The sequence below is a fragment of the Lutra lutra genome, chromosome 3, assembly GCF_902655055.1.
Source record: "Lutra lutra chromosome 3, mLutLut1.2, whole genome shotgun sequence".
NCBI classification, from domain to species: Eukaryota; Metazoa; Chordata; class Mammalia; order Carnivora; family Mustelidae; genus Lutra; species Lutra lutra.
Genome location: NC_062280.1, coordinates 82,664,243 through 82,686,348, shown reverse-complemented (window position 1 = coordinate 82,686,348; position 22,106 = coordinate 82,664,243). Strand labels below are relative to the sequence as shown.

At 40.9% G+C, this 22,106-nt stretch overlaps 1 protein-coding gene across 5 annotated transcripts in view; it reads left to right on the top strand.

Annotated features, from left to right (window-relative positions):
* The window catches only part of LYPD6 (LY6/PLAUR domain containing 6), a 123,587-nt gene that overhangs the window by 81,908 nt on the left and 19,573 nt on the right, over window positions 1-22,106 (top strand). For 3 of the 5 annotated variants that reach the window (XM_047722807.1, XM_047722808.1, XM_047722809.1), the window contains 3 exons: window positions 7,502-7,556; window positions 13,127-13,315; window positions 21,739-21,837. In XM_047722807.1, the coding sequence (XP_047578763.1) occupies window positions 13,183-13,315; window positions 21,739-21,837 (232 nt within the window). In that variant the 5' untranslated portion in view covers window positions 7,502-7,556; window positions 13,127-13,182. The remainder of the gene's footprint in view (window positions 1-7,501; window positions 7,557-13,126; window positions 13,316-21,738; window positions 21,838-22,106) is intronic. The other 2 variants (XM_047722810.1, XM_047722812.1) reach the window with 1 other exon arrangement.

Below are 22,106 nucleotides of genomic sequence, written 5' to 3'. Positions count from 1 at the left end.
CCGAGCCACGGGGAGTGTAGTGTTCTAGTTCACATGGGTCTTTGTAGCAGAGCGGGAGTTCAAGCTCAAGTCTATAGTCTGCAAAAGCCATTCCCCTCCCAACACTCCATGCTGCCTCTGAAAATGTTGGTCTGTTTCCCTTCTCAAAAATGTATCCTTCTTTCTGGCTACCTGAAGAGTAATAGTTGTAAGCATTTATTTGTCCTGGGAGAGGCCTCAAGACATTTTCTCTTTTGTTGTTGTAAAATTAAGTGTGCAGGTCGGAAAGGTAGAGTGCACTTTACCCTTGAGTCTTTCTTTCAAGGGCAACATGGGACAATCACTTCATCAAGAGGATGAAAACCATTTTTGGGAAGTCATTACCAAAGTGGCCAAGAAAAGCCTATCAGGTTTGGAGCCAGAGTATTGGAGAAGCCAGCTTGGAAGTTGTGGTCATTTTATAGATCACAGTCCACTCATTTCCTTTCCCGGGGACTCTGAGGAGCCCAGGAAAGATAGAAAGGAGACCTAGTGGAATACATAACATTGATTATTTTGGGCTGCTTACTAGTTCCTTAATTGAATTCTCTGGGGAACTTTCAGCCCAGTTTGCCTATACCTTAGAAGAATGGAATGCTCCTCAGAGCTGTTTTCTTCCACTAGCACTTGCAAAGGTAGGATAAAGCTTTCCAAATACTGCTGCAAATGAGAATCACCAGGAGTGATTTTTTGAGCCTCACTACTGAGGTCACACCCCATACCATTGGCCCTGTAATGCGTGAGAGCCATCGTCAGTCGGATCTTAGGATCCCAACTGATACTAATGTACGGCAAATTTGGCAATCTTGGCCCTTCTTTGACTCCCTCCTTCTCTCTTCCTTACTCTCTCTCCACCTATCTTTCCCCTGCTTCTCCTCTCTCCAGGTTTGTACCTGGACTCTTGCTCCCCAGGGGGGCCAGGACCTCTTTTCCTTGGAGTCCCACCCAGCAAGGCCCTTCTTCTGCCACACCCAGAACACACACCAAAGGGCACCCAGTCAAGGTGGTCTTCTGTGGGTGGCACCTGCACTTCAGCATCACCATCTTGGTGTCCTTCCAGTGCTCTCTGGCTGCTCCAAACCTTTTCTGGGTCTGGCTCTTCCTCCATCACCCCATCCCCAGGTGCTATATGCCTTGTAGGTCTAGGCTTCCCCAAGTGGTGTCTGCTCACTCCTGAGCACCCGCCAGTTATGTAGAAGATTAAAAATGTGTGTTTTCATTGGTTGGTGCCCCAGTTTTCTCATCTGTAAAATGGGGTAATCATAGTGCCTACTTCACAGTACTGTGTGGGGTGGGGGGGGTGTTCAAGAAAGGACTTAGAGTGTGCTTTGCACATGGCGGATTGAACCATACAAGACTGCCATTTCTGTAGGTCAAAAATGATCAAACAGTAGTGATTTCATACTGTTCAGCCCTATAGTAAGTGCTCAATAAGTGCTAGTCATTACTGTTATTTTTCATTTTATTTATTAGTATATTTAATTTGAATGTAATTTGATTTATATTTGGTAATTTTGTTTAGCTTTAAAGCTATTACGTGGGTTTTAAGCAAGGGAGCTTAGTCTAGTTTTCTGTGTGTATGTAAGAAGCATTATAATTATTATAATTAGGATTAATTATTTGAGAGTAGGGATAAATGAGATGCTGTCCTTGAGACTTTTTTCTCTGTAAAGGAGAATGCGTTTTTCAAATTTGAGAAATCCCTGTCTTGGGCCTTCCGGATCTGGCTCACTTAATTCACTTGTCCTGTATTATTATCCCCACCTGAGGCTGCTGCTCTTAGTTGGGATCAGCTAGAAAATCTGGCAAGCAACCTGGGCTTTTGATTTCTCCCAGTAGAACACAGGATTCCATAGAAGATCCCTTCCTGGACTGGGGAGCAGAAGGTTCTGAGCCAGCATCTTGCCCGCAACTGACTAACTCGTTGCCTTATTAGGACCCTCCGGGCTTGTTTTGAGAGTTATCTCAGCTAGCGGGCATGTACTAGGGATGGTTCAAAGTGCCTTATGTGTATTAGCTCCTTTAGTCCTCCTAAGGGCCCTATGGCATAGGTGGTATGATTGCCCCTATTTTGCAGATGAGGAAACTGAGGCACTGGGATTAAGAAATGGGCCCAAGGTTATGCAACTCTAATGACAGAGTCAGAATGAGAGCCAGGGCTGGCTCCAGAACCTGCGCTCCTCAGTCTTTCCAGGCAGTTATCTGTTTGCTCTCATAGTAATCCTAGGAGGTAAGTAAAAGGGTCTGGGATTGCCTGGCCCTGGAGCCGGTACTTAATGCCCTTTCTCCTCGATGAGCTGGGTCCTGAACAGCACTGCCGGGACTGCTGGGTGTGATCTTGTTGCTCCCTTTATAGTGGTCTCCTCTCCAGTCCAGTGATAAGATAAAGTGGCTTCTTTGGCTCTTCTTAAAATAATTTAAAAAACCAAACAAACAAAAACCACGTGTTATCTGAAGGTTGGGGTTTTCTCTCGGCCTTAATTTCTCCTTTGCCTTAGGGACGCCCTACATTCCTTCTTCGTTCAGGGGTCCTGGGAGATTTGCTCACAGGTGGTGCTGGAGGGGGGTCCTAAGGAACGGAGTTATTTGGTTGGTGGATTGTTTTCTCCAGCTATAATTCCGCTTCCCCAGTTTGGATGTTGGCCTTTGTTAATGTGCTTCTTATCTGCTTTTTTTCCCTCCCTTTCCATGAGAATAGAATAACAGCATGTATTTCTGTTTATTAACCTAATGCCTTTTGGAGAAAAGGCAAGAATATTATTACTCATAACAAAAATTGTTTTTGCATTACTGTGGCTAGGGGTGGCTGATCCAGGTTTTTAGGGAGGAGCTCCTTAAGGAAATCCTGAAGGAATTAACAATCCTAAAGTGAGGAACAGGGCCTTGGGAGGGGCCCCTACAGTCGGGGACCCTGAAGCTTACCTTTCACTACATAGTACCTCCAGCTCTGGCTGTGATACTTTGGAATTTAAACTTCTCTTGTTTCCCCTAATCCCTCATATCCCTGTCTTATTACTGGTGTGATTATTTGTTAAGTCATAGGAACCAGATGTTAACTGGGCCTCTATGAAACATAATGGGTCCTCCCTCTCTCCACTTCTCCTTTTCTTCCTTCTTCCAGATAAGCTGCCCTGGTTGACAACAAGAACTGTGGCCCTCAGTTTGGGTTTTCTTGGCAACATCTGGTGACCTCCTTGAGGGCCTGTGTAGGGCTGGTGCAGCCCTGTGTTATCTGCCTCTTCTACCTGGCGTCTCGCAAGTGTGTGGCCTTAGTTGTAAGGGCAGGAGGTCAGCATCACCCCGAGATCACTCTTGACTAAATGATTCAATGATGTGTCATCTCTCCCTTGCATACAAGGCAAATCAGCCTTTCCTCCCATGTACTTAGCAACCTAAAGGGGATTTTAAAGAATTATATCAATGATTTTAGTTATAGGGTTCAATAATTTGAGCTTCCAGCTGGCACTCTTAATGACAGCATGTATAACAGATAACACTATCTATACCTGCCCTGTAGAGGATGATGAATGAATGAATGAGCTAGTAAGATACACAACAAGGAGGACAGCTGGGGAACAGAGATAGGAAAACTCAGTAATGAAGAAGGGAGAGGAATAGACCAATCTCCTGTTAGCTCTTTCAGTATCAGCAGTCAGGGAGTGGAGTCTACTTAGATATCTACATTTCCTCATCCACAAGAAGCTATTCAGTATTTTGTCTCTAAGAAGGCAGTTAATTTAGATGCAAGAATAAAAAGTTTCTATTATCAAGGAAAATGTTCTTTTATTAATAACTCCTACATCTTTTTCTGCCTGGATGAATACTACTTACATGAAATCTTATTATATTCTGTTTTGCTACAATACTAGACTTCTTTAATAACCATTATTTATGGGGGCTTGTAAATGAAGATGGTGCACTACAAAAAGAATTCACACCCCAGTGATACTGAGTCAGGAGGTCATCTGAAACATTCCTCTGCCTTCCACCCAGGGTGAGGAAATAGTCAAATTATAGTTTAGACCATGAGTTTTCACAGACCTCTGTACTCTTTCATCAAAATGAAACTGTAATGGCCTTTGTACTCTGAGGAGACATGTTGTGTGTAGCTCAAGGTATTGGTTGATCAGAAATGTGGAGGGTGAGTGCATGGACAGATTTGTTTCAGGAAACATATTCTTTATTAAATGAGAAAAATCAGTTAAGATTTAGTACTTAGCTAATAAAGAACCCAGTGATTTGAAAAATGATAGCCATAGAATTTTTACCTAAGCCACTGTTTTGATGTTAGCTATTTGATCCTAATTTTTCATTTTTCTCACAAGAAGAGGGCGTATAGGCTGGCTTTCCAACCCTGGAAGAAATTTGGAAAGGGATCTCCATACCTATAAAACTAGCATCTACAGTTTTCTTGAACTTGAGTTATAAATGGCTAACTGGAAACAACTTGAAAGACCTTTGGACAAAAACTTGGTTAGGATTCTTGAAACCACGAGCAAAACCCTACTCCATGCAAAATAAGAAATAATATTTAATGTGAATTGGTTCTTCTCAGTCCTGGGTGAGAATCAAGAGTAGGTGAAGTGGTTTTTAATAAGTTGGAAATGGGAATTAATAATAATATATTCAAACCTTTTGAACTTCCAATTCTTTTGGAAGGTCTCTAGGATGATAATTCCTAGAAAAAATAAAATGAAAATACGACCTTCTTGATCCTATAGAAACATTTAATAAAAGACACTGAAGCAAAAATTTCTCCAAGCCACCACTCCCTTCCAGGTAAATAAAAATGGCAGGCTGGAACCGGAATGTACCTAGTGTTCCATTCCAGCCTGGAGAGTTCTTTAACTCCATCCCCTTGTGGGTCTTTGTACTTCAGAAAGCCTTCTCATCAGTTCTCTAGAAACTTCAAATTGATTGAGGAGGCAAACAAGCAAACAGCCAACAAGCAGAAGAGAGTTAATATAACATCTTTTAGAAATGGGAATATACTGCTGGGCATACTTGGCCAGACATCATTAATCCTTCAGGAATTGAAGCCTTTTTGATGCAATTGACCTTTAAATCAGATTGGGAAAGGTACAAAGGGAGCTTTTCCCTATAACTCTAGCCTTGCCAAGGGGTTCCAGAAAAAGAAATACACATTTTTTTAAAGCATTGATTTTTATGCAAGTAGATCCTCAATTCATATTGAAATATGATCATATAACTCCCTATAACTTATGGAAATGCAACATCAGTGTCTAAGAAGTCTAAAAGAGGTAATCTCTGAGTAGTTCTCTATTACTGATATCTTTTAAAACTTTTTTTTTTCAAGTAGGTTCCACACCCACCGTGGAGCCTAGCACAGGGCTTGAACTCATGACCCTGATCTCAAGACCTGCACTGAGATCAAGAGTCAGATGCTTAACCAACTGACCCTATTATTTTTAAAAACCAGCTCTAACCTTTTTGTTAGATACTTAAAGAAGTATTAATGTCAAAAGCATATATGTTACAAAGAAAAATTTATTTTGGTGACTGGCTCCTTTTAGAAGACTCTTGAACTGGACAGAACTCCTGGTTGCAAGGGGCAGAAAGCCACCTCAGACTAACTTGGGCAAAAATGTTTATTGGAGGTGCCTTACGTTTTGATCTGTAAAGTTTTAACGGCATGGCATTCTAGTTTTAGGGAAGGGAATCGTGTCAACAGGAACTTCCCCACCTTCTGGCATTTGCAGAAATACTCATTTTGGTATCATTAGCTTCATTTTGCACTTTCAGTTTAATGAGATTTCTAGAAGTTAGTATTGTTAATTGTAGGGACATCTGTGTGATTTTGCTGGTCCAGCATTCAGTTCTTCGCCTTCACATGACAATAATACCTAGATTTTCCTTTGGGAAACCAATACCTCCCCTATTCTCAAACCATGTGATTTACATGAAGTTGACACTATGTGTTTGTCCAAGAGACATGCTAATGACCCAGCTCTGGCCAGTTCGAATGCCACATTCCAATGCATTCCAAGCACTGGCCAGTTGTGGTTCAAGGATGGAACACCTTCCCGCCCCCCCCCACCCCCGAAAATGTTGGGAAACAGTCTGGGAATGCTTCTGAAGCTGCTGGTGGCCACAGTGTGGGAAGACCTGAATTAGAATAAAGGCAAATGAGAGGAGTAGAGTTGAGGGCTAGAAGTTCCTGAAGAGGATTTAAAGTCCAGCCATGTCCAAGCTGGACTGTCAGATGAGACAGTAAAATTCTTTCCCTTCTCCCCTTACCCCTATTTTGGTTATAGTCTGTTTGATTTGGATTTCTGTACCTTGCAACCAATGTGAAAAATGGCATCATCTTCATGAGTGGTGTTATAATTCCTAGTGAGCTCTCCTGCACCAGTCCCTCATATTCCGGATGTCTATTGCTACATAACAGATCACCACAAAATGTAGTAGCATAAAGTAGTTATGATTTTATTTATCTCTCATTGTTTAAGGGGGGGCCAGAATTGGGAAGGGCTTGGCTAGGCAGATCTCACTTGGAGTCTCCATGCAGTTGTAACCAGACCATGGGCTGGAGCTGGAAGGGAGCAGGCAGTGGGGCGGGAAGAGCCAGGGGCTAGCAGCACAGCATTGTCTCTTCATGAAGTCTGGGGAGCTCTGTGTTGACTACTTGGGCTTCCTCGCTCAAAGTACTCAGATTGCTTACATGGCTGAGTGTTCCAAAACACTGGGTGTAAGTTGAAGTACCTTCTATGACCTAGCTTTAAAAACCACCATACTCTGCTCAACTGGTCAATAAGGCTGGGGAGAGGCTATAGACCCTACCTCTCAATGGAGACATGTTAATGAATTTGCAGACATGTTTGTAAACCACCACCATGTTATAAGCAATTCTCACATTGTGAGAAGTTACTATAATCGGAATGATGCATGTAAGTAGTCTTAGTTTTGTGAAGACATGTCTTTAATTTGTACTTTTGGGAGCTAGATTAACTTTCTCAAGTCATTAAGGTACCACTAAGCCTAGATTATACGTATTTAAAATTAAGTCAAGATTTCTCGTGATTTCAGGCTTCAGAATTTCATTTTGTTCCCATATTAGGCACTTCAAACTTCAACATGAATAGCATTGGAAAATGCTTAGATTTGTGTTAATTCTCTACTTCATCATTGTATATTGATTTAGTACTGAGGTGTGGTCATTTGGTAACTGGTAACCTCAGTCAGTGTGGCTTCCAGAAGTGCTTAATTGTCTTAGTGACAGTTTAAGGAGTTGGGAGTCTTATTTTATGGACTCTATATGAAATAGCAATTGGGGTGTGGATTTGTAAAACTTGACCTGGGTTATGGGTCGATCACTTTGCCTCCCTGACCAGTATTGGAAATCCTCCTCTATGCCAAGTGTTTCCATGGAGTAAAAAAATCAGAATACAACTCTTTTCAACTTTCTCCCAAGTGGAAGAAGTCAAATAGATCTCAAACTAATTTTTTTTTTTTTCTGTTTCAGAATGTAGCAAGTAATCCTTCGGAATAAAACCAGCAATTGAGTAACTCATGCAAAGGTAATTTAGGGCACAAATTAAATCTGTCAGAGTGGTATTAGATTTGCAAAAGCTCATAAATAACAAATGAAAGGTCACAGAGCTGTGAAAATGAGAGTGTACTTCTTCATAAAGAGAACTGTAGTCAGGGATGGGGTCCTCAGTGCGTATTCAAATAGCGGCATATAAAATGGAAACGCAACATCTTTTCTAAATGTCTAGGACAGTCCAAAGGCACAGTGGACTCCAGAGAAAAGTGTCAAAGTCCTAAAAAAGACCCTTAATATTATCCAAGCATGTCCAGCATCATATCTGGGAGGCTTAGGGATTAAAGCTTCATTGCCTGCTGAGAATCTGTACAGGAAAAATACATCCCTGTCAGCAGAGCCTGTATTTTAGTAATGGTTAGACTAATTGTGAATGCGTGTAACTCATCTTTCATATTTTAGTTCCTAGAATATACTAATAGAGTGAGTAGTTTTTCATGATTTATTGCAAGAATGTAAGCAATTGGTGGTGATATTAATAAATAGTTCTGCCCATTCTGTTTTTCTTATGGGAAAGAGAGGTGTAAAATATAGCCCTGGCTACTATAAAGTAAACAAACTCTTTTACAGTGCACTGTATGCAGAATTTTTTTTTTTTTAGTGCTATGTTGGGCCTGACTTGTGTAAGGGAAACAAAATATAGATTTATAAAAAGCAATGTGTGGGCTGCATCAAAATTAAAAATTTTTTATGTTGAAGGACACCATCAAGAAAGTGAAAAATCAACACAGAGAAAGGGAGAAGATATTTGCAAATCATTTATCTGAAAAGTATCCAGAATATAAAAAGAACTCTTAAAACTCAACAATAAAAAGACAGTAACCCATTAAAAAATGAGCAAAGGATTTGAATTGATGTCATGCCCAAGAAGATCTACAAATGGTCAGTAAATACATGAAAAGATGTTCAACATCATATCACTTGGGAAATGCAAAACAAAATCATAATGAGATACCACTTCATGCTCACTCAGGTATAATTCAAAAAATTAATCAAAATAAAGATTGGTAAGGATGTGGAGAAATTGGAACACTGGTATTTTGCCAATGAGAATGTAGTGTGGTGCAGCCACAGTGGAAAACTTCAGCAGTTCCTCAAAAAGTTAAACTCAGAGTTACCCTGAAACCCAGCAATCCCACTCTTAGGTGTATATCCAAGAAAACTGAAGACCTATATTCACACAAAAGTTGAACATGAATGTTACAGCAGCATTATTCCCAGTAGTCAAAAAGTGGAAGCCACCCAAATGTTCAACCAATGAACGGATAAAGAAATGTGTTATATCCATATCATGAAGTATTACTCAGCAGCAAAAGGGAAAGCTGTACCCATCCATGCTACCACATGGATGACTCTTAAAAATGTTATACCAACTGAAAGAAGCCAGGCACAGGAGGCTATATGTTGTATGATTCTGTTGACACAAAATATTCCCAATAGGCAAATCCACAGAGACAGGAAGTAGATCAGTGGTTGCAGGTGTTAGGGAGAGAAGGGCATTGGGAATGGCTGCTAATTATACAAGAGTTCTGGAGGAGTGCTGGAGAAGTTCTGGACAAAGGGCTGGGTTATTTTTGAGCTTACAAGGAAAGCAAAAAGAGGAACTTTAAAATTATCAGGAATCCTGGATGCCTGGGTGGCTCAGTGGGTTAAGCCTCTGCCTTCAGCTCAGGTCATGATCTCAGCCTTCTGGGATTGAGCCCCCCCCCCCACCGGGCTTCCTGCCTGCCGAGCACTACTTCCCCCACTCTCTGTTCTCCTCCCCCACCCCCGCTCTGCCTGCCTCTCTGCCTACTTGTGATCTGTCAAATAAATAAATAAAAATCTTAAGAAATTATCAGAAATCCTAAACCATTTTGGTATCTATCCTTTCAGTCCTTCTTCTAATTATGTATAAGCCTAGGAAATACATATTTCCTTTTTTCTTTTCTTCTTTTTTTTTCATATTTCCTTTTTTCCTAAAGAAGAAACAATTTCATGAGTAAAATGTGTTAGAGTCTTATAGTTTTAGCTACTTTAAGAACTCAGAAACTGTACATGAAACAATTACCAATTACATGGTAACAGATTAATTAATTATTATAATTAATTATTATTAATTAATAAACATTAATTACGTGTGAGGAAACATCTACGGAGACATGCGGCTTCAGAGGGATATAAGATGGTGTACTCATGACCTGTGCTCTCTCAACATCTTCTTCATAAGTAAAATCTAATGGATTTTGTAAATCCGTTATGTAAATAGTACGTGGATATATAAAGGTAATGGAGATGGAGCATAGGCCTTCCAGGATAGGTTGGGGATGACATGGAGAGAGTGTGGATGGGCATCAGCCATCTGTTTGCTTCATTGCCTAAGGATGGCAGGAAGTCACCCAAGTCTGCAGGAGCCTCTGCAACATGAAAATGGCAGTGGCAGGAGGTACCCCCGCCCTGTCCCCCTCCTGATTTACCCCTGCCTGGCTAGCCATGGGCCAGCTGTTGGGGTCAAAATGTGTGGATTTCCAGTAGTTCTAGAAATTGTTGTATTTTTTCTGATTTAAGGAAAGGGAGCTGTGTGTTGGACCTGAATTCATGGCACCATATTCACTTTCACTTAGAACACAACATTTACATCATAGTTACCCTGACTTAGAAAACTATATTGACTCTAAAACTATATTTTGAACAAAATGATAGTAGTAAAAATATTGGGAAATATTATACAGTATTTCCTATGCGACAGACACTGTTCTTAGTGCTTCACTCTGTTACCTCACATCATTCTCATAATAAACTTTTGAGATAGGAAGTATTATAATCCTCTTTTGCAGATGAGAAAACTGAGGCACAGAGTGGTTAAGTAACTGGCTCAAGTTTGCATAGCAAAAATAAGTGTTGGAGCAAGGTTTCAAATCCAGGCATTTAGCCATTATCTCTGCCCATTACTTACATATAGTAGTACACACATGCTATGCAATGAAGGCTGGGGATGTTTAATTTCAGGGGACATTAAATAACGTGGACTGCTTAGTGCAAGTACCGTGCAGAGGGAGCTCTTTCGATTGGTAACTGGAAGAAATACCGTGGTTCACAGAGGCTTTGATAAAACCATGCCCCTTGGATTGTTTGGTGCATGGGAAGTATTGGTGCTGACAGTGAATTTCACATTACAAAGAACTTCGGTTGACAGCTAGTTGATATTTAATGTTAGGTTGGATCAAAAGAAAACCAGATGGCTTTCCTCACCATCCCTCTCACCCTGGGCAGGGCTGCAGACTGTGAGGGGCTGGGGGCTGCGGAAGCAGGGCAGAGTCCTTCCTCAGCTGTGTGTAAAACATAGCACCACTGCATTCACTGAAGACGAGATCATGTTTCTCTCTGTCCCCTGGCAAATGAAAAATATCTTTAATATTGGTCTGTTTCCTCATCATAGTTTTTAAACAAGTGCCTAGTACAGTGCCTGGCAGTCACACTTGTTAAGTGAACAAGCAGCTCATTCCCTTCTCGAATGCACATTTGCCTGGGGAACCAAATGTAAACAGAAGATGGGGAGTGAGCGTGAAATTGGCCAGGCTGGCATCAGCAAGCTGCTACCGGGTGATAAGAATTCCACTCTTATTTCCTAATAGTTTGTCTATTTTAAAAAAAATAATGAATGCATCAGTCTATCTGGAGTTAATTGCAGTGTATTGTACATTGTTTGGTTTTGCTTAATCTTTCCAGTTCTTAATTAAGTAATCAGAATACTATTCAGTTAATATTTTCCTGTTCTATAATTTTGAAAAATTATTTATATCATGTCAATATTTGTGTATTTCTGAGCTCCTTAGAGTGTTCTATCTTCTGTATTCATTTTTATGCTTTCTATCCTGCTGTCATAAATATTAATATCTGATCCATTCATATTGATTTTCTCTATCAATTTTGTTTTGTAATCTATTTACTCTTGATCTATTTATTTTGAAAATAATTTTATAATTATGAATTAATCACATTAATTTATAAAATTAAATATACTATTAATTAACTAATAATTATAAAATTATTTTGCCATGATTTTAAAAAAATCTCATTGAATATTCATATTAAAATTTGTAAACAAAATGTCCAACTGGAGTTTTTTTCTGCCAGTTTAAAATAAAGTGACAATCTAATGTGACCCCTTGTGTGGGCAATAGAATGATGGTATTTGCAAAAGAGTAGAACATGAGGAACAGATTCTATGGGAAAGCAGTAAGATGGCAAGCAAATGGCACGTATAAATTAAGATACATATCCACATTCTTAGTGAGCTGGACAGTTCAACCCTAGTAAAAGATTTTACTGCTCTGGATTTTAATTGAAAAGGAGAGAACCAGAATGAAGGAAACAATGATGATTGGTTAGTGCTACGGTGATACTTTTACCCATTTTATCAGTTTAAGTTGATACACTTTTTTTTTTAAGATTTTATTTATTTATTTGACAGACAGAGATCACAAGTAGGCAGAGAGGCAGGCAGAGAGAGAAAGGGGAAGCAGGCTCCCTGCTGCCCAGAGAGCCTGATGCGGGGCTCGATCCCAGGATCCTGGGATCATGACCTGAGCTGAAGGCAGAGGCTTTAACCCACTGAGCCACCCAGGCGCCCCAAGTTGATACACTTTGAATCAGTCTTTGGAAGAACAGAGTAACACCTAGCATTTACAAATGTGGATTCAGTGGCCAGACTGTCTTGGTTTGAACCAGCTCCTCTCCTTATTTGCTGGACTTCAGTTTACTCAAATGGGATGGTAATAGTGCTACCTCATAGGGTTGCTGGGGGAATTAATTGACATGTGGAAAGGGCTTCAACAGCACCCAGCCAATACTGTTAGTTATGTAAAGGAGATTTTGAACTGCAAAGATCCTTTTTGTTTTGGGAGAGGCTAAGTTACCTACATTCATTTCTTTCTTTCTTCCTCCTTCCCTTACCTCCCCACCCCTCCCCTTTCTTCCCCTCCCCTCCCTGTCCCTTTCCTCCCTTCCTCCGTCTGTCTTTCTTTCTTTCTTTCTTTCTTTCTTTCTTTCTTTCTTTCTTTCTTTCTTTCTTTCCTTCTTCCCCTCTCTCTCTTTTTCTTTTTTTCCCAAATCTGAAAGTCTACACTGTATAGGTTTTTTTGGGCACCATGACCCAGGAAGGCTGCACTCTCATACGTGGCCTTCACCATTATCAAGGAAATGCTCTTGAACTCTTGTACCCGACTTGCTCATTGTTGCATTCTGGCAGACATCCCCTGGCCTCCTGGCAAAAGTACCTGGATTTCATTAAAATCCAATCTCTCTTGATACCATCTCTGCTGTGTATGAGAAGAGACTCCAACCCATGGAGCTTTAGCTACTTGATTAAGAATAGCTTGGGACTGGACCGTTCTAAGTGCTCTAAAATTACTGTGTACACTGTTTCTCTCCATGTCTACCCACTTCCCGGTGCCTTTGGCTCCCTGTCTGCCCCGAGTCCATCCTCCCAGCACAGGAGCTCTGCCAAGTCTCCCATGGTTTCCTGGAGTCGGACACTGAGATGAGTCTTGCTTCATATTTCAGGTGCGAATTCCCTCCGGTGGTCCCAAGTTCTGGCTCCCAGGCCCTCTGTATGAGTGATGCCTCAGTCTGCCATGGAACCTGGCCCTGCCCTGGCCTGGCTCCTGCTCCTGAGCCTGCTGGCAGATTGTCTGAAAGCCACTCAGTCAAGAGACTTCACAGTGAAAGACATTGTCTATCTCCATCCTTCAAGTAAGACTCTGTTCTCTTTGTGGCAGAAATGTCATTTTACTTTGAATAAGATGTGAGTTGAGAAATGGACAGGAGAACTCAGGCTTCTGTCCCCAGCCTTCTGCAGGAGAAACACTGGCTGACTTAATTGGGGGGTACAGGTGCTCCCAAAGATGTTATATGTTTTACCCTCCCCTTTTTATAGTGTGTTTGTTTTTTATTTCTAGGCAAATCGTTAAGGCTTGTTTTCTCTGTTCCCAAAACAGTCTCTCTGATTCTGAACACCTTTTCCTTTAACTCGTGCCAGCTCTCAAATCAGTTATCAAAGTGAACCGGCATGTCCCAGGACGGAGGAGTTTGTCAAAGATCAGTCCTTTGTAGGCAAGATAATAACTGGTCTTCCTGTGTATCTGATTCTCCATTTCAGCGTGATTGGCCTCCCACAACTTCCTATTGCCTATCCCTTTTGGTTTCCTGTGTTCAAGAATCATCTAGGGAGTGCATAATAATGTCGGTGCCCAGATACCTTCCCCGGTGTGTCTGATTGCACATATCTGGGACTGTACTCATGAATTTTTGCTTTCAGCAAGAATTTCAGCTGCTCCTGTTACTGGTGGTGTTCTGAGGATCACACTTGGGGAAAACACAGCAGTTTTACTTCCTCTTTTGGGCTCTGTCTCTGTATTTATCTTCTCTCTTTTATATCTGTTTGAGTTGTATTCTGCATGGCGCCTGTGGAGGTGAGAGCTGGGTCTATTGGGTATATTTTGACCATTAGCATTGGCCCTGAGGTATGTAACTCTTTGGAAATGTTCTATTCAGTAAACATTTTTTGAGTGTCTACTATGTGTCAAGCACTGTGATAGGCATGGGAGGTATTAAGGCAAATAAAACATAGTTCTTGCTTTGAGGATCTCGATAGCCCAAGTGGAGGCAGACACACGGACTCCTTCAGCTCCACACAGTTACAGTATTTAATGTGTCTGTGTTGTGCTTTAGATGAGAGGTGTTCCGCGGAATGCATAAGGGCTTGGATCTTGGGTGAGTGGCTAGTTCAACTGCTTTGTAGCCTTCTGGCTTACAATAAATTCCCTAATTTTGTGAAGGCTAAATAAAGGAAAGTGTGCAAAGCACTTAGAGTAAATGCTCAATGAATGGTAGAGGCATCTTGTTAAGTGTTGAGTTCTACATTTCTAGAATGGATAAGATAATACACACCCTGTTGCATTATTTTGTGGACTAGAAAGAATAGCAATAAGATACTAGGCACATATATAGTAGGCATCTGGATGTTCATTGCTTATGATGTTGTGGTAATTGGCTTAGGTGGTCAACTGAGGTTGCTGAAAATATGTCACTCTAATTTTTGAATTCCAAATATACGTTTTACAGGCAGCAGATAGTTCCTGGACTTAATGCTTTTGTACATTCTCACCAGTAAAGGCTGGTGCCTACTGGTTAATTGTGTGGAAAGATTATCTGGCTCCTTGTTTTTGCAGGACTGTTGATTTTTATAATCATGAAAAGAAGGTGCTTGGATACTTGCTGTGTTTTCTAGGATTGCATTTTGTTCTTTTCCCCAAAGAGCCATGCTTTTTTATTAGACTTGATGAACAAAAACCTAGATTTCAGTCTCCGTTGTGATTGCTAAAACCTTTGGTTTCTATGGGATTCTTTGTTCTTGTCAGTGATAGACTCTGTAGTCACTAGGCCAAAAAATAGGCCTCCCCTGAGGCTGTCATTGTCCACACAGAGTGGAGAGGAAAATCAAGGGGATTGGATTTAAGTGTGCAAGAATAAAACACACACACCACTCCTGTGCCAGTGCTGTGGTGGGTCAGTGCCTGGGCTGAGTGGACCCCTATCTGAAAAGGCCATTTCAGAATGGGATCTCTGAAGGATGAGCTCTGCCAGGCCAGAGACGCAATCACTCCCGCTCTCTGGAAGTTGGCGAGAAAGTTCCGCTCATGTGGCCTGTTTTAGGTAAATAAGGCCATGGCCTGATTAGAAAGAATTCACCATAGTGAGGTGCCAGAGTGGCTCAGCCAGTTGAGCAGCCAATTCCTGGTTTCGGCTCAGCCCTTGATCTCAGGGTCACGAGATTGAGCCCCATGTTGGGCTCCGTGCTCAACATGGAGTCTGCTTCAGATTCACTCCCTCTGCTCCTCCCCCGAGTCATGCTCTCTCTTTCTCTAAAATAAATAAGTCTTAAGAGAAAAGAATTCCCCATATAGAAAGAATTGGTAGCGTTTTCTGATTTGATCTTCAGGTATGGAGGCTAGAAAATGTCATTTCTAAGCTATATTATACATCAATGATTTACCAACAGCTCTGAGTTCTCAGAGTCTCTGCGACTGGTCACAGAAAGTAAAAATTCTTGCTGGATTGAAGTTACTGCCAACAGTTCCCACTTCACAATTCTCTGCACCATTTCAGAAGTTTTTGATGTTTGTTTGCTTGTTTTTACACTTTGGTTTTTTAAAAGGTCATGTTCCTCTGCCCCTGAGCAGTACCCACTCGACCAGGTTTAGATAGAGTGATCTCTCTACAAATAAGCCGGTATCTGTAGAACATAGAGCATAAAAAATAGAGGGAAGAGTGGGATTATTTTGACTTTGAATTATTAATATAATCGCCTCACTTTGTAGATGGAGGCACAAACAGCTTTCCTGGGGTCAGCGAGTGAGCCAGATTCCATCAATGTTAGATACCTCTCAGAACCTATCCAAGGAGAAATCAGTGATGCCAGAGATGTTGAGAAGACACATGAATTTCCTGCACTGGGCAAACAAACTCATTTCCCATGGGCTTTGAACAGCCCTCAGAGATCATAAGTGGGGTGAGATTGAAACCCTGGTGGGGAAAGTTCAGCATCCCATGACTAATCTCCTTTGATCTCTGGTTCTCTAATTTTTCTGTTTTCTGTTTGTTTGTTTTTAAAGATTTTATTTTTGAATAATCTCTAAACCCAGTGTGGGGCTAGAACTTGCAGCCCTGAGATCAAGAATTGCATGGTCTACCAGCTGAACTAGCAGGCACCCCCTGGTTCCCTAATTTTTGAAGTTTGTAACTTTTGAGGAAAAAAAATCCACTTTATGGCTTTCAAACTTGAGGCACTGCCCTCAGTAACATTCTTTCCTATAATTTGTATGCTTTTCTTTTCTTTTTCATTTAAAAAATGTTGAATTTCTTCCCACCCTATGATTAAAATACCAAAGACCAATAAAACCTTCAAAACAGGAGTTAGCATTCAGAGAAATGGAGTGACTTATTTGGGTTCCAGATGTCAGAAGAGTTAACATCCTAAGTGGTTGCAACCTGTTCTTGGCCTCCATTTCTTTACTCATAATAGAAACCTTTCCTGAGAAATCCAGTTTCCCCTCTGGTTGCATATTCTGAGTCTTAATCACATGGAACAAAAAGTTGTATCTCTGAAGGGGGCTTGTTTATGCCCAGATAGTGATCCAACCAAGTTTCTTCATAATTCTATGCTATGTAGGTCTTAGGGAATAAGGGCACTCTCAAGAAAGGTACCAGAAAATGCATTTCTGTCAGAAATATGTTCATAGTCTTCAAGTGATACTGGCAAAATTTTGTGGCTAGATGGACTCAGAAGGAAGATCGATTTATTAGAGTTCTAGAAATTTTAAGTTTGCATCCAGTTTCCAAAAACAATGGGAATTGATTTGGCAAGAATAACACAAGTTTGGATGCATTTCGTAGCAGCATGCCTCTTACAACAAGATTCTCTTCTCACCACAGTTTTGATAACTGAAGGCCTTTGTCCAGGCAAAAGTTCCAAGAGATGGAAACAAAGATGAAATCTCTTCCATTGCCTTACGAATGTATTATAGTCAGTTGAACCACATCTGACCATGGGACTCTAATGGACAGATTAAATTACAGGAAGTAACTAGGCACTTTGACGTTTCTTTTTTTCTTTACAATCACCTACTCTTGAGGGACCAAGGACTTCTGCCCTGAAATACAGAATACTAAGCTTATTAACTCTGATCAAGAGCCAAATTAGATTCATTCACAGCTGAGCCCACAACGATTTGAAACTCTACTTGCCCTGCAATGCTTTGAAGTAACAAAGAAGAAAATAACACATCTCTTAGGAATCTTTTTCCTTCCTTTTAAAAAAAGAACTTCTTTATCAGATGCAGTATCAGTTAGCAAGTTACTGGAGACAGTTGCTCATCTGTAGACCTTAGTTTGGGTTAAATATTTCCAGAGGGAAGAATTTAACCGTTTACTTGGCATTGTGCTATAATTAGCCACTTAAAAAACGGAGGCCCTTTGAAAAGATTTGTCACTGAAAAGAGTTTGATTATTCACTGATCAGTACTACCAACCAAGATGCAAACACAAGTTCCTATAAGCAAACATTAGTGGTTGAGACACACACAGAAATGAACTTGCAGATTTAAAAGTAAAACTCGCTGAAAAGGAGATCATTTAGTTAATCGTCAGTGGTATGTGCTGATAAACACGTCCAGAGATAAATGATGTGAAACAAAGCGTCCTTTTGCTACCATAGTGTGTTAGCTCATATTCCCATTTAGATTTTGATACACTCTGGGTTAACTTCAGAGTCCAGACCTCCTTGTGTAAGTTATTCCTAATAACTTAGTATTTAATGTCATATGTCACTAGTCTTAAAAAGGTCATTTTGAAGAGTCTATTAAATAATCCAGATTTGGGAACACTACAACTTATTAGTGCGAGGTTCTCAATAAGTTTATTCTTGCAGTGGCTCGATCACTAATCTTCATTCAGAGTTCTTAATTTATTTCTTTGATGGGAAAGTTTCCAGGAATAACTAATCCAACATTCCAGTGAAAAGTTTTACTGGCTGTAGTGACAGATAAAATTGGATGCTCTCGTGAATTAATCATGCAGTTTGAAGGGGAATGGCTAGCTTGCAGTCACAAACCTAGGTGCATATGATGATAATTTTTTGAGAAATACTTTTCTGTGACAAATCATTTACATCGTTCCCCCCCAAAACACTTACTTTGATAATTCCTCAAATTTTACAAGCTGTTTTAAAGTTCTTCTTCTTTTTTTAAATACTTTTTTAAAAAAAAGATTTTATTTATTTATTTGACACAGAGAGAGAAGCACAGAGAAAGAGGGAACACAAGCAGGGGGAGTGGTGAGGGAGAAGTAGGCTCCCCACTGAGCAGGGAGCCCGATGGGGAGCTCCATCCCAGGACCCTGGGATCATGACCTGAGCTGAAGGCAGACGCTTAACTGAGCCACCCAGGTGCCTCTTAAAGTTCTTCTTTTAAACTGACTTATAGATTACACATTTTTAAATTGATACTGAAGCTAGTTTTTCCATGTACCCAATAGGACAATTTCCTAAAATACTATGTATGGGTTTTCTCATAACAGTATATGTCAAAATAAGCTAATTTGAGTGTCCATAAGAATATGGAGTGGCTTTGGAATTTAAGAACCTGTTTGTCAGGGAGCCTGGGTGGCTCAGTTGGATAAGCGGCTGCCTTCAGTGCCGGTCATGATCTCAGGGTCCTGGGATTGAGCCCTGCGTGGGGCTCCCTGCTCAGCCAGAGTATCTGGTTCTCCCTCTCCCTCTATTCCTCTCTCCACTCATGCACGCTCTCTCTCTCAAATAAATAAATAAAATCTTTAAAAAAAAAAAGAACCTGTTTGTTTTAAATTCTTCAGGCATGTACTTACCTAAGTAGCATCTTTCAATTCAAATGTAACTCACCTATCTAGACGGCAAGATGTGGAGATATAAACATTATTTGTGTGTAGTTTTACAAAATAGTGTACTTCTGTTTTATCATAACTGTACGATGGGGAGAGTGTGTCTCCCCGTGGTGAAATTTCCATGGTGAAGTGCGGCTGTCCGTTGTAAAGTAGTTCACGCACTCACAATCATTGTTTCGGAATTTGAGTCACCAACTACCTGAAGGAATGTAGTTAGCTTCTAAAGAGGTCCAGCTCCTTGTCTTTTCTAGACAGTTGTGAGTTTGGATCCTGTCAGGTTCTTGGATATTGTCAGTCAGCTCCGTGACATGTCGCAAGCAAGTACAAGGATGGCAGCCATTCCACGCAAGGTGAAAATCAAAGTTAAAGCTGGCCCATAATTTTGGCCTTAAGCTACTGCCTCCTCCTTCATTTATTTTTGATAACATACTTAATTAGTTCCATGTGGGCAAAGCAATTTACCCTGAGATGATGATTTCCACCAGGGGGATACGCAGGCTCAGCCATCTGCGAGGGAGAACAGTTGGTCCTTCAGATGAACTGTTTGAGCGTCTGTAGTTTTCAAAGAGGCCAGGTAATTTTACAAATTAAAAAAAAAAATGCAAAAGTTCTGTTTACGCAAGGCAAAACTCTGAGTTGATAAGCAGCAAGTTAAAGCACATCAGTGAAAAGGACAGAGACACCCTGGCGTTCCGGGCACCCTGACACTGGGGAGGCTCGTCCTTAGATGTCCGCTGGGCTCTTCGTGTGCAGGGTACAGTCTGCAGCGTGACTCTCACCAGGCACTTCACTGCCTGAGCAAGCTAAGTGAAGGCAGAGATACTCGTACCCAGAGGACAGTCTCTTCAGAAGGTGGGAAGGGAGAGGAAAGGCTAGGAAGGGCTTCCTGGAATCACCCATTCCTCAGGTTCGAGCTAGAGGCCTTTAGTGGCTCCACATCCACCAGGTGCCCTCAGCAGGCTGCCCCATGGATGCTGGAAATGGGCCGAGACAGCCCTTGGGAGCGTCACCTCTGCACAGCATAGATTTTAGTAAAGAAGACTTTTTTCCTAGCTGATATTTACCATATCTAAGGGTTCTTTTTTTATATATATAAGAATTTATTTGATAGAGACAAAGAGAATGAGTGGTGGCAAGGGGCAGAGGTAGAGAGAGAAAGAGAGAGAGAAGCAGACTTCCCCGCTGAGTAGGGAGCCTGATGCAGGACTGATCTCAGAACTCTGGGATCATGACCTGAGCTGAAGGCAGTCGCTTAACCTACTGAGCCTCCCCGGCACCCTGTCCATCTCTAGTGATTCTTAAACATGTCAAGTCAACTAGATAAAAATATCAGATTGAACCAGAGATATGGCCAGTTTTAGAGTTCAAAAATGGTCAAACCTAAAGAAATTTTTAATGATTCAACCTATTATTTATATATACATATTGACATGTCTATGTAATTGAAACAGAAGAGTGAATCATTGGAAATCTAGAGCAGCTAGTTTTTAAAACAATTTTTTTATTAACATATAATATATTATTAGCCCCAGGGGTACAGGTCTGTGAATCGCCAGGTTTACACCCTTCACAGCACTCACCATAGCACATAGCCTCCCCAATGTCCATAACCCCACCACTCTCTCCCTACCGCCCTCTCATGGGCAACCCTCAGTTTGTTTTGTGAGATTAAGAGTCTTTTATGGTTTTTCTCCCTCCCAATCCCATCTTGTTTCATGTATTCTTTTCCTACCCCCCCAAACCCCCCACGTTGCCTCTCAACTTCCTCCTATCAGGGAGATCATATGATAATTGTCTTTTTCTGATTGACTTATTTTAGAGCAGCTATTTTTAATTGGAATTTTTTGGGGGATAATTGTACATTTATAAGCAGTTCTAAGAAGTAACACAGGGAGATCCCATGTTCACTTCACTCACTTTCCCCCAATGGTAACATTTTGAAAAACTATAGAATAAAATCACAACCAGGTCATTAACATTGATATAATCAAGCCACCTGTCTTATTCAGATTTCCCCAATTTTATTTGTATTCAGGTGTATGTGTGTGTATTTCATTCTGCACAGTTTTCTCACATGTGTAACTTTGTGTGTCCGCCACCAAGTCAAGACACTGAACAGTTTCAGTAGCACAAGAATTCCTCCTGTTGGCCTCCCCTCTAGCTTCCTCTCACCCTGGCCCCAACCACTCCCATCCCTAACTCCTGGCAATCACCAATCTTTCCTCCTTTTCTAAAATGCTGGCATTTTTAAAATGTTCTATAAATGGAATCATACAGTATATAACCTTTGGGAATTTTTTTTTTCACTTTGCAAAATTCCCTGGAAATTCATCCAAGTTGTCGAATGTATTAATAGTTCACTCTTATTGCTAGTATTCCATAATATGGAGGTACCACCGTGTGTTTAACCATGCATTCGTTGAAGGACATCTGAATTGTTTCCAGTTTTCGGCTATCACAATCGAAGTTGCTGTGAACATTTTCATATGGGTGTTGTGTGAATATTAGTTTTCATTTCTCAGAGATAAATGCCCAAGAGTGCAATTGCTGAGTAATGGTAGTTACATGCTTAGTTTTTTTTAAGAAACTGCCAGGCAGGCTGTTTTGAGAATACTTTTTGAAAAATAAAAATGTCTAGTTTCAGGATTCCATACTCAGTCTAAGAAAAACTTAATCATTTTTCTTGATCCTTTTTCTAGCCACACCATATCCTGGTGGATTTAAGTGTTTCACCTGTGAAAAGGCAGCAGACAATTACGAGTGCAACCGATGGGCTCCAGACATCTACTGTCCTCGAGGTAAACTCTCAGTACACAGACTGGGGTGCCCCAAGCTGCCCATGAGTGAACAGCCTTGCTGACTTTGACGTATAGATAGAGGCATGCTTGCAATTTCAACCACTTCTCTTGTCTAAGGCTATTAGTAGATCTTTCCTCATCAACTTATCATCAGAGGCTTTTAGAGACAATAACTAATCATAGGCTTGTCCCCTTTCTCATGAAGCATCACTGGAGTGCCAAAAGAGGTAAGAGATCCTTCCCACCCCCAGGCTCAGCCAAATGCAGGA